The 12,593-nt window shown below is 51.0% G+C and overlaps 1 protein-coding gene across 1 annotated transcript in view; it reads right to left on the bottom strand.

Moving 5' to 3' along the window:
• Positions 1-428: 428 nt before the first annotated feature.
• The window catches only part of LOC134432497 (myogenesis-regulating glycosidase-like), a 31,744-nt gene continuing 19,579 nt past the window's right edge, over positions 429-12,593 (bottom strand). Inside the window, exon 3 of the mRNA XM_063181303.1 lies at positions 429-4,996. Coding sequence (XP_063037373.1) covers positions 2,773-4,863 — 2,091 coding nt within the window. The 5' untranslated portion in view covers positions 4,864-4,996 and the 3' untranslated portion in view covers positions 429-2,772. The remainder of the gene's footprint in view (positions 4,997-12,593) is intronic.

The raw sequence follows: 12,593 nt of genomic DNA, 5'->3' as shown, positions 1-12,593 counted from the left end.
AGACACATCCACAGCTGTGCATTGCACAGGCAGGAGTGTTAGTGGCAAAATCCAAACCCCAGAGGAGCTACAGCAGGAGCCCAATTTGTTGCAAACTGGATTTCAAGGAGGTGCCTGTGGGTGATAGCAGAGCAGTGGCTGCTGGCCCAGGAGACCTGAGCTGTGAGCGTGTCCACGCCTGCCTGAAATCACAGCTTTGATTAAAAGTAAGAAAAAGCCAACAGGCAGGCAGAGCCCGAGGCTGGGGGTGACTGTGGTGAAAGGACAAACTGATAGCAGCAGAGCTCCTTTGGGCACATGGCCAGGCTGGTAGCCTCAGGAAAAAGCACAGCCTCCTCAATCCCGGCAGGAGCTGCCAGCCTGAAGGTCCCTTGTGCCAGGAGAGCCATGAAGATGGTTTGTGCTGACACAAAACCCCAGAGGCCAAGTAGAGAAAAACAGATTTTTATTTGTTTGGGTTTTTTGTTTTGCCTGTGGGGCTGGGTGTTTTTCAGGTCAGCAGTCATCAAAGAGGGCAGTAAACTTCCCCTGCCAAAAAACAGGCAGCCTGTGGTGAGCCAGGTTCTGTAGGAGAGTCTCATGTCACCAGCACCTCCAGCAAAGAGCACGTGCACAGCACTGGGAGTGTAAAAAATCAACCAGGACTGAAGCTTAGCAAGGCAAACAAGATGTCCCTCCAACAGCACACATCCCCTATGTGGCAGGGGCGTTGAGAGGTGGCTGTGGTGCCAGCTGCTCACAGGATGCCTCCAGCACCTGTCCCCTGTGGCTTCCTGTGGCTCAGCTGGGCAGCAGGGAAAGCACTGAGGGACAGATTGGAAGGGGATGGGGGGGACATTTTTGCAGCCATGGGACCAGACATCCCATATCACCCCCAGGGTTTGAAGGAAGTCTCGGTGTTGTCTGTTTTTCTCCCCATCAGCCTGGGGTGCAGGTGGGTGGCAGAGCTGTGTGCATGCTGAGCACATGGATCACAGGGGCAGAGGTACTACATGAGGGTGATGGAGTCTGGCTCTCTCCTCTCTCAGCACTGTGGGCATGAGCTTTGCAGAAAAGTTTTTTATTAGTGCAGGAACAACATCCAGAGGAATTTTGCTGGGCCGCCCTGGGGCCCTCTGGTTCCCCCAAGACGAATATGGGGAACTATTTGGAGCTTTGTGGCCGGAAATGTAGAAACACTTTCTCAGACTTGGGGGAGATGCCACATTGGAAACTACCTGGGAGAAAGCCCGTGGTAAGGATTCAGTGGTGTCCTGTTAACCCTGAGCTCAACTGCCAGACTGAACATTGCTTTCCCTTTCACATGCTGGTTTTCCCTCTCCACTGCCACCCCAGTGATAGCATTACTGCAATTCCAGCTGCTTTCAGGGGCATCTAAAAGATGTTCTGGCTCATCCCACTTGGCACTGCTGTTGTGTCCTTGCAGGGTTCTCATAGAACAATGGACCTACTGATGGATGACAGGTTTTAGTCAGTTTTGGATCTGCTTCCTCTGGGCACCAAACAAGCTCTCAACTGAGTACAATGTTCTCCAGACCCATTATGTTTAATTTTGTATGGAGCAGCCCTGGGGCAAACCCCTAAAAAACAGAGCTTTCTCTTGCCCTGGGGCCTCACACAGCTTCACCTCCCAGGTGCCCACTGGAAGTGTGCTGGAGCCAGCAAAGTGATCTGTCTCTCATTTTGGGAAGGCACATTGCAGCCCAGAGACCCTCGAACTCTCTTAAACTTCTTAGTCGTGTCAACCTAAAATTTCTTGTTGCTTAAAAACAGCAGGAAACATTGGACCAAGAATGGAAAGTGTTTCACAGCTAGCCTGGTTACCCCAAGCCTTCAGGAGCTGCTGGGACACCTTCATTCTGGAGAGGTCACCACTGTGATGGGCAGAAGGATACAGAAGGATCCACCTGTCATGGACAGGGATCTCCATTAACACAGGGTGGGAAAACATCCTCAGTGGGGAAATTGAGGCAGTCTGGTACTCAGGCTGGTTTGTTAATTGTCTGAACTCTCTGAGGAGGCCACATTCTCTCCTGGCACCTGACAGATTACACCTTTGTCCTAAACATGGTCTTAAAACACACATGGAGCCGACTATGTATAAACTTCTGCATGACTTGGTAGTAGGATTTAATCTTGACTGCCATGAGATATCACCACATTTTGTAGGCTTACCTGAACACAGACCATGGACATGGTTCTCAGTAATTCATAAAAGGGGGAAAACAGCTGCCACAGCACTAGCAAGTGCTGTAGCTTCCTTGCTGCTCAGATAGCTCAGGCCATGGGAAATGCAAACTCCTAACTCCTGCATTAGCCCCCATCTGATAAGCAGGCTGCAAACTGAGTGCCTTCCTCTTCAGGACAACCTCAGAGTGCTTTCTGTAAAAAAAAAGTACTTTGCTGCAGCTGCCTCTTTCACTAAGCACATGAAATTCTCAATGTCCCAGGGGATCATCTGTGAAACGGGGTAACAAAGGAGACCATGTAATTGCCTTTAGACAGAGGAAGCGTGCACGGCAGTTCTTGGTGGGAAAAGATTATGAGCAGAGACTGTGTTTCTGTCCATTACACTTGTCACAATGCAGTAACAAAGACACACATCCATTACATTTTAATAAATTATTGTAGAATTGCCACACAGAACAGAGGTCTCAGTGTATCCTTCAAATTGCGCTCTGAAATATTGCTGCATTAGAAATTAGGAAAATTCCCATGTTATTAAAGCCACTAGTAAACTAATCAACAATTTCACAGCTGAAGAGGAGCCTGTTAGGAAACCCAGAGGAAATAGGCAACTTCGTCCAGGTCAACGGGATAGTCGGTGAGCAGCACCGGGGTCTTCTCAAAGAGCTCCCCCTTGTAGCTGCGCCACTTGCCCGCTGGCAGGTAGACATCGCGCTCCTGCTTGCCCATCTCCAGCACAGGAGCCACCATCAGGGTGTCCCCGATGAGGAACTGGGAGTCGATGCGGTGAGTGGCCTCGTCGCGGGGCGAGATCCACCAGATGGGGCGGATGATGGGGTCGCCTGTGTCAGTGACCTCCCCCGCCAGCTCCAGCAGCAGCGGGGCCACCAGGGACTCGTGGAGCTGCGTGAACTTCTGGGCGATCTCCACCACCTCCTTGTCGTAGAGCCACGGCGGGATGGAGAACTGCATGGAGGGCATGAAGGCCGACAGCTCCAGCCAGCGCACGTACAACTCCCGGTTGGGGATCTCCGCCGCCCCCTCCGTCTTGTTGGGGAGGAAGTTTCCTGCAATCATATCTGGCAGTACAAAGGGGTAGCCCAGCATGCTGATGGTGAGGACGGTGGGAATGAGAGACTTGAGGCCCAGCTCGTAGCCCCAGACAGAGTCACGGTCAATGATGCGGAAGAAGCAGGAGATGTTCTGTGACTGGTAGCCCACGCGCACCTCGGCCAGCTCGTAGAAGGGGATGGCCATCTCCGTGTAGCGCCGGGACCAGATGCTGGGGTCCGACAGTGGGCGGAAGGTGCTGAACTGCTTGGGCAGGTAGCTGGTCTCGCCCGCGTCAAACTTGAAGGACGAGATGCCGTACTTGTGCTGCAGCTGGCGCAGGTGGCTCTGGAACCAGTCACGCGCTGCTGGGTTGGTGAAGTCCAGGATGGCCCCAATGCCGTTCCACCACTCCACCATGGCCGGCAGCCGCCCCGAGGGCTCCTTGATGAACAGCTGACGCTCAATCCCCACTTCATAATTGGGTGAATCTACGTGTGTAAATGGATGAATCCACAGAGTGACCTTAAAGCCATCTTCCCTAAGTTTTGCAAACATCTCTGTTACGTTGGGGAACTTGACAGGGTCGAAGTCAAAGTCTCCGTAGGCCTGGGTGTACATGTCATCAATCTCTATGTGGCTGCAGTTAAAATGGTACTTCTTTACGTCTCTTGCAAAATTTAGAACTTTATCCTGGTTTATGTCTTTTTTGTAGAGGGCCCACGTGGACCATATGGGGTAGCGGAAGGCGTTCTCAGCAGGGATCTTGGAGGGCTTGTTGAAGTACCTGCGCACCATGTACTTGTGGATGGAGGTGATGTCGGAGCCCACGCAGACGCGGTAGCTGAGCTCGGGGAAGGGCTGCTGGCCCGGCGGGGGCTTGTAGGGCGAGTCCTTGTAGCGGGCCTGGAAGAAGAGGGCGCGCTCGGTGGCGTTGAAGCCCAGGTGGAAGGGCACGGAGTCGTTGATCTTGATGGCCGCCGCCTTGGAGGAGAGCCAGTAGCGCTCCAGGATGCCGCCAAAGCTGTCGCGGAAGGAGTAGACGTCGCTGGTGACGTAGGGCACGGGCTCCTGGTAGCCGGCCAGGCGGATGGGCCAGTGCTGGATGCTCATCTCCGAGCCCCCGTACCAGTGGGCGTCCTCCCAGAACATGGTGTGCTCCACGGCCGGGCCGGCCGCCAGCTCCTCCCAGCGCACACGGTAGCACATCACCGTGTCCTTGGGCTTCACCGTCTGGATGAAGAAGTTGAGCGGGCCCCGGCTGGAGCGCGAGCAGCTCAGGATCTCGCCCTCCTTGGAGCACGACTCCAGGTCCAGGCTGCCCGAGCGGAAGGCCAGCCGGAACACCACCTCGCCGTGCTGGTTGCGGATGACGAAGCCGTCCGCCCGCAGGTCCATCAGCTCCGTCTTGAGCCGCTCCGCCTTCCGCAGGGACACCGTGTAGTAGCACCAGGCCACCACCGCAGCGATGAACAGCATGAGGCCCAGCAGGATGGCGCCCAGCATGGGCCTCAGCTCCTTGGAAGGCTTCACTGGTGTTACATTGTCAGTCAAGTGCCATTCTTTGGCACCCTCCTTTGGAAAGTTTCCATGTTTTCCCAAGCGGTGGGTAATCCGAGTGTCCATTATCCCTTTGCAGCCTCAACACTTGGTTAGCAACTTTGTTGCTGAATCCTTTTACTCCAGCTGGTGAAGAGAAAATCCAAGATGTTGCATGAAGCTATTCTCAATGTCCTTTCCAAAGCTTGGCTGCTCACACCTGCAATGGTTTTTCATAAAACAGAGAGTCATAAACACCAAAAAGCCCAATTAAATCTTGCTGAGGGCCACAGCTCCTCTGCTCTGTCTGCAGCCTCCCTGCCCTCTGTCTCTGGCTCACTTTGCTCTGCAGTGGCAGCCTGCTCACTGGCAGCTGTGTTGAGGTTTTTTGGAGCATGTCTGTGCCAGGATTCCTATGACCCTCTCTTGGCTGCAACCTCGCTCTGTCCCACAGAGCAAGGATGAAGGGATGAAAGTCAGACTAGAGCCTGGAGGGGCCAGGGCAAGGGGCTGGTGCCTGAGCATACAAGCTGGACATCACAGGCTGATCTGTGTTTACATTAATTATGAGCCCTGCTGGATTTCCTCTCCTGCCCACAACCTCCCTGCATCAAACACAGGCAGAGAAATGCTGCGCTGAATTTTCCATCCCCCACCTGCTGCTCCCCACCAGACTCCCAGGGATGCAGCTGGCAAAAGATGTTTTATCTCCCTGCACTTTGCTCCTTCCCTGAACTGCATGGGGATGTGGGGGTGTGGGGATTTGTTTTTCTTTCCCTTCAACTGCCTGCCCTGCTACCTATTCCAAAGCCCTCACCCCAGGAAAGCCCCTCTGGCCCTTGCAGGGGAAAAAGGGAATCTTCCACTACATCTCTGTCTCTGTTTTTTTTATTATCATTCAGTTCTCCTAATTTATTACAACTTGGTAGCTGCTGGGCTTATGCCAGGCACGATGCTGTACTGCAGTGGAACTGGAAGATGTTTTGGTACACTGTATGAGGATAGGTGTACTAAATTGAAGTTGTTGCAAGACCAGGACTACATCAAAACCTTTGTTTTGCTGAGAAATGCACAGAAGGTGACGTGTTCCAGCTGCATCAAGCATCACCAAGCCAGCTAATGCAGCAAAGTCGAGTATCTATTGCCAACAAAAACAGAGGCGGGAGAAACTGAGGCTGCAGGCTTGAGGCAGTGCATTCTGTGCAACCAGGTTTGTGGCTCCCCTGGCCCCTTCCTGGGATCTGTGTGATCTGACAGGATGAAAACTTGCAGGAGCAGCCTATATGGAGAGAGGGAAAAGGAGCCAGCTTGTTCATCTGATCTGTGCCCAGCAATAAATGGCCGGGTGTATTTACCTGTGTCACTATGACATCGGTGTCTAAATATACAGAGATGATAAGCCACCCAGGGAGCCATTAAAAATGCCAGAGGTCAACACACTTTGGATCGATCACAGCAGATCCCAAACCATCCAAATTAACTGCCTGGTTAGTTTTTGAAAAGCGTTCTCAGGATGAGAGAGACTTAGCTGAGAAAAAGAGCTGGAGCGGATAAAAGTGTTCTCAGGCAAGCCCTGGCTGGGTCAGGAGGGTAAGAAAAGGAAGGTTATTGCTGCCCCAAAGAGATGGTGATCCAGGACAGGGTGGTTTTGGGGAGCAGGTTGGATTACACATGCTCAGGGCACTCTGCCAGCCCCAAAGTGCTCAGGGCTGGCAGCCTCCCAGCGCTGGCCTGGCTCCTGACACGGCTCTGCAGCTCCGGCCAGGGCGGTTTCCAGCGAAACCCTCGTGTTTTTGCAAAACAACATTTTCACTTTGAAGGTGTTATTGTGTGCTGGGTCAGTCCTCAGTTGCTGATGGAGGAGCTTTCTTCCTCTTCTTCCTTCCTCCTTTCACTGGCCCAGCAGCCTGGGGACAGGACTTCCCTTTATGACAAGTTGCACCATTTTCCAGGGTGAAAAAATAAGAAATGGAAATTGCTTTTTTCTTCTTTTCTTCTTTCTTTTTTCTTCTGTCTTTTTTCTTCTGTGTTTTTTTTCTTTTTTCTCTTTCTTTTTTCTTTTTTTTTTTTTATATTAAGCAACACATTAAAAACCTCAAAACACGTGGACATCGTGACTCAAAAATCTGTCCAAGAATAAAGGATGTGAGGGAAGTTTGCAAGCTTTTTATGCAGTGATTTGACTCCCAGTGAGTTGATTTAAATCCCTTGATTTCCCCAGGAGCAGAAGATCGGGGCAGAAAAATCAAATACAAGCAAGCTGGAACTCCTGAGCCAAGCCATCCTGTCTCCAGGGTTTTTTGGGTTTTCCTCACTCCTATGATGTTGTGGGATGCTATATATATACTCCAGCCCTTCCCCTCACAGAGAAGAGGTGAAATGTGAGTTGTCAGTGGGGACAGCAGGCACTGGTGCTCCTGAAGGCAGCAGAGGATGAAATTGGGATTCCTAGCATAGATTCCACCAGGGTAGAAGAGCTTCTGAAGCTGCACTCCCATCCTTTAAAGCTTATGTCTCCAGAAAGCATTAAACATCTGCTGGCCTAGCTGTCAGCCTGAGTGATGCCCAGGGCTGATGAGAAGCACTTTTGCTAAGGGGTGCACAGAGGTGATCCAGAGCCCAGATCCAGCCCTATCCTTGCTCCATCCATGGGGTTATGGCATCACAGAGACCCTTGCCTGGGAATATTTAGCTGGTCCTTGCAGAGCCTCTGTGCTCTGGTGAGCGCTTTGTTAATCCCCCCAGAGTGCAAGTGCTCCCAAGGCAGGCTCTGCTGAATTCTCCCACAGTGTCCTGGAAGCCAGATGTCCCCGGGACACCAGCACTGCTGTGTTATATTTGGGCTGCTTTATCAGGTGCTAATCAGGTATGGATCTGGGCCTGTCTGTCGCCCAGGCTGAAAGAAGCCAAGATTCCTCACCCCAAGGATCTTAGCAGCACCTAGCATGCACAGATTAAACATTGACATAGCTGTGATAAGCCGAAAATGAGCCAGGACTTCAGACCCTCTTATAGCTGAACGGGAGCTTCAAGGGTTTCAAGTGACGAAACACAAATCAGCCAGCTCAAAGGGCAGCTGCACACCTAAACCCCTTATGCACCGACCCTCAGAGTCTCCTTCCCCCTGACCAAATTTATCCCTAGAACCTCCCCCAGTCTCCTGGCACCTGTGTCACAAAGTTTGTCAGGTCTCTATTCAGGAATCACAGCTATGTGATTCCTGAATCCTCAGATTTTCAGCATTCTAAGACTCTGAGGCTACCTCGGTTGGTGAGGTAGCTAAGAGCACCAAGATCATGATTTTGATCCCTGTATGGGCCACACACTTAAGAATTGGACTAAAGGATGATCCCTGAGAGTCACATCCAACTCAGAATATTCTGTGATTCTGTATATGTTTACCTTCCTGGTGGTTCAGGGAGAGCATCACTCTTTAAAGAACCTATCAGGAAACAATTCTTCCTTTAAACAGAATGGCAGTTTTCTATATTGACGTTCCTTTTACAGGTTATCAAACACTTAGTCACTATCAGGTGCTTTTAGGGAGATTATACAACATGTCCTAGCAGAAAGAGCCATAGGTAGCTAAACATAATAAGCCATAAACAAACTACCGCCCTGTCAAATGCTGCAAGAACTGATTAATCATTTACCAAGCCCTTTTAGACTGTTTAAAATGGACCTTTTTCACAGAAAAGTCATGCAAAGTAGAAAGCAGTTCCCATTAGCTCTCATTTCCCACAGCAGCTTGACAAATAAGGGTGGTGTATGGGGGATTTATTGACAATAAAGGGACTCAGGGGAGGTTTGCTCACCATTTTTTTCTGTGCATATAGATGGGGTGAGAAAAGAGCTATCTGATGCCTCTGCAGCTGGGGAGGGAGAGCCAAGGTTATTGTGTGAGCTGCCACAGATTAGCTGCAAGCCCGACAAGGCTTAGCACAAGGTGGAATGGCTGGGGGTGGCTGCAGAGGGTGAAGTGACATTGCTCTGCAGTCCGTGTGGAGCAGGTAGGGACAACAAAATCTCTGCCAGCAGCACACAGCGCTTACAGAACACCTGCAGCAGCACGAACAGGGGGAGAGAAAGGACACAGTCAGAGCCTGTCCCTCAGAGTGGTGCAGGATCCTGCTCCACCTGGAAATACAATCATTTGCGTCCTGGAGCAGGGAGGATACAGCCCTAACGCTGAGTGCACCCCTCACCCCAGGTCTGGGCTTTTAGAAGTGCCCAATAGCTCCAGGGATGGATGGGATGACTCCCTCCCTGCTTCAACCCTTGGCCCGTGGGGATCTCACCCAGCTCCTTGGGCTGGAGCAGCAGTTTGGTTCATATTAACCCCATGCCAGCCACAGAGCCCAGCCAGCTGTGAGGCCTGTGCCTGTACCCTGCACAAGGAGAGACCTTCACCAGCTCACACCACCAGACAACTCTGAGCAGGCCTGTTTCTGGAAACCATCCTGATTTGGGGGATTCTGCCCTGCTCCCCATGGTTCCTGATGCCTGGGGGGTTTTTGTCCCACCTCAGTGTGAAGGTGGCTGCACAGACATTGCTGGGTTCTGCCTGTACAGAGTGCTGCTGCAAAGCTGATTACCCTGTGCAAGCCTGACAGTGTCATAAACCCCTGGAGCCTTGCAAAGCCAGCTCAGGTCTGGAGCAGTAATATTACCTGAGGTTTTTCCTAATCCAGAGGATTCCAGTCCCTCAGTACTGGGGAAAAAAGGTAGAGTTTGCTGCACAGGTCTTTCATTCCTAATTGCTACGGGAACAGGACCTGGAAGATCCATTCCTGTCTTCTTGCTCAAACTCCTCCTCTGAAGCTGACAGAAAAAAAGTCTTGCAAAATCGACTTTTTTTCCCTGTTCCAGGTCTCTCTCTGACGCCTCAAGATGCACACAGTGTCCATGCACTGCTCCCAGCTGCCAGCAGTGGCCACACCATCCCTCGGCAGTCTGGGAGCTGCTCTGCCCATATCCTTGGGAAGGAGCTCCATCTGCCGAGCCAGCGGCCCAGGCTGAAACCCAGGGACCACTGCCAGGCCTGTCCCGGGCTGTGGGGTGACTGGTCATCAGGCATCTCCCAGGTGGCACGGAGCTCATCAGACCCTATTTACCAGGATCAGTGCTCGTGAGGAGCTCCAGGGGGATTTTGAGGTGCCTTCCCCTCAAACAAACCAAACAAAGAGGGATAAGCAAAGCACAGGTGAGGGCAGAAATGGTCCTTGTGTGCCACAGCTGCAACCATGTGAGCAGTCTGGGGGACTGTGGAAACACAGGAAAATGGGGGGAAAAAAGGGTGCTGTCATCTCAGTCTGCTTTGAATGAAGTCAGTGGACTGAGCTCATGCCAGGTGAAGGAATGAGCCAGGTACTCACCTGGGGCTCAGCTGGGCTTTCTCCCACTTAGACACAAGCTCAGCTGGCAGCTCCTCTGAGAGACAAAGCTCCTGGGAGCTGCCTGCAATAGCAAAGAGATAATGAACCTTAATTCTTGAAGGCTTTTCTTGGAGGGGAACTGCTCTTGCTTGCTATTTTCTTGTGACAATGAGTCAGAGCTGCCATGAGGGCAGGACCAGGTGGGCCCTTGAGGGATACTTCAGACCCTGCATGGGTGAAGCTAAGTGCCTGCCAGGGTGAGGGGTCCTGGGCAATGCAGCTCCTGCCTGCACCTGTGGGGCTTCTTGTGGCACTGATGCACCCACAGTGGGAGATGAGGCTCTCAGACAGGCTGAGTGCATCTGCTCTGGGCTCCCCACAGACTCATTCTGCTGTTATTTTATCCCAGACCAGCTCCACTTCCCAGCCATGGGAGTACTTTGGCATGTAAAAATTTCTTTTTCCTTCTGCACTCCTTCTTGGAGATACAGGGTCTTTACTGCAGTTATTTTCCTAAACATCTGATGCCATTTGATCTCTATGATCAAAGGTTCCAATGCAGGGAAAACCTGCCAAAGGCCAGAGAGCTGAAAAGAAAGCCAATGAGCATTTTCACCTAGCCCAAAGTATGCTACCTTTGAAGAGAGGAGGATTTCACCTCTAAAATACTGAACAAACTCCCCAGAAGCCCAGTCCTCCTCACTCTGCAGATACAGCGTGAATTTTGCCATTTATTTTCTGGGATAACACTAAGGGTAAAGAATTGATCTCAGATTTTAAGCCTCTTCCTGATGTCTCCAGTGTCACAAAGCACTGTTCAGGCTACAAGGCTGGGGTGAAAGTGTAACGGGTTGTGCTGTCCCTGAGCATCCCACAGGTTTAGGGCTAGCAAAATATTTGTCTCCACTAGCTCTGCCAGCTGGAAAGCAGTGCCTGTCCCACGCCAGACAGGGCTGCAGTTGGTGTGTGGGCAGTGACCCCTGTGTGTGAAGGTGTGGTTGCCAGCACCACACCACAATCTGGAGATGAAGTTTCACTTGATCATTACTTGATTAAATTCACCATGAGCTGCAACCTGATGAGAAAAAGCAATGCACCCATCAGACTGACGATGGAGAGAAGAACAAGGCTGCTCCATGGAACTTGGGCTGGCAAGGACTAACTGATGTGGAAATTACGTGACCGAGGGTCAGCAATTGCAGGACTCTCCTGCTCCAGATGAGAGAGGCCACAGCTGGAAAATAGCTTGCTCTGTTCTAGGGACATCCCAGGAAAAGCTGTGAAAACAATTTGAAGAAAGCCTCTGTATGCATGAGGCTAGGCCATTCCCTAAGAAAGCCAGTGTGGTAGGGAAGAATGGACTCTGAAGCTGCAGAGTAATTTCACATGCAAGTACTTTCTTGTACCTATAAGAAATCAGGCCTAAGTGGGGATGAAACCCTAACATTAGGGTTTCATCACATCTCAGTGGCTAATGTTCAACTGATTCTTTTTTGGTCTGTGCTGACAGGTTGCATTTAGACTGACCACTTTTCTAGACTGACCACTTTTCTCCAGGGCTTAAATATGGCATTGGTTCCTGGTGTGGGCTCTCCTCAGTCTGGTGCCAAGGAGATGCAGTGAAGTGTTTGCATTTTCAGTCCCAGATAAGTAGCGGAGAACTTAACATCTGCATTTTTTTTAAATTAAAAATGCCTGCAATTTACCACAGTTTGACCTGTTCCCATGGGGGGAAACCCCATAGTAATCACAAAGAAATCAGCTGGTATTTTTCTTATGCAACAGGGCTACAGTCAGAAAAGACCAACCTCACCAGGGCAAAAATTTAGCCCAGCCTTCCCCTTTGGTTTATGAATATCCTTTACTATGTCCACATCTCATTTGAAGCCAGGTTATCCCCCTGATAGTGGGAAAGCTGGGAGCCATCTTCCCAGAGCTGCACAAAGAGGGAGCTGCACCATTGCAAGGCCCTGACCTGAGACCATGCCCTTGCATGGTCCCCAGTACTGCACTGTTTTTATTTTACACCGTTTTTATTTGGCAGCTTGGCCACTAAAGGAAGCAACTCCCAGCTCTCCAGCTGACTCCTGGTCTCATGGGCAGAGCTGGGAGGTGTGACATTGGCGCCATTCAGGACCCCAAAAGTGAAAGTGAACCCATCATTTTTTAAGTGTCTTTATGCAAAAGGCTTAATGGTTTACTAAAGTGAGAACGACCTCAGCAAACATATGAGACAGACAAGAGCTGAGAGGATGTGGCTGAATGGGAACACCTTGCTAGCAAAATTGTAACTCTCATTTGCCCTGCCACTGTTCACCTGCCAGCCTTTGCTGCTTCTCCTTTGGGAGGGATGTGAGGTTTCCTCTCCATGCAGAGCCCAAGGTGATGCATGAAAAGTCAAATTCAACCCAAGCACCCTCAGGATGATGATCAGGGTAAACC

This window comes from Melospiza melodia, chromosome Z (assembly GCF_035770615.1).
Source record: "Melospiza melodia melodia isolate bMelMel2 chromosome Z, bMelMel2.pri, whole genome shotgun sequence".
NCBI lineage: Eukaryota > Metazoa > Chordata > Aves > Passeriformes > Passerellidae > Melospiza > Melospiza melodia.
This window is presented reverse-complemented; position numbering and strand designations above follow the sequence as displayed.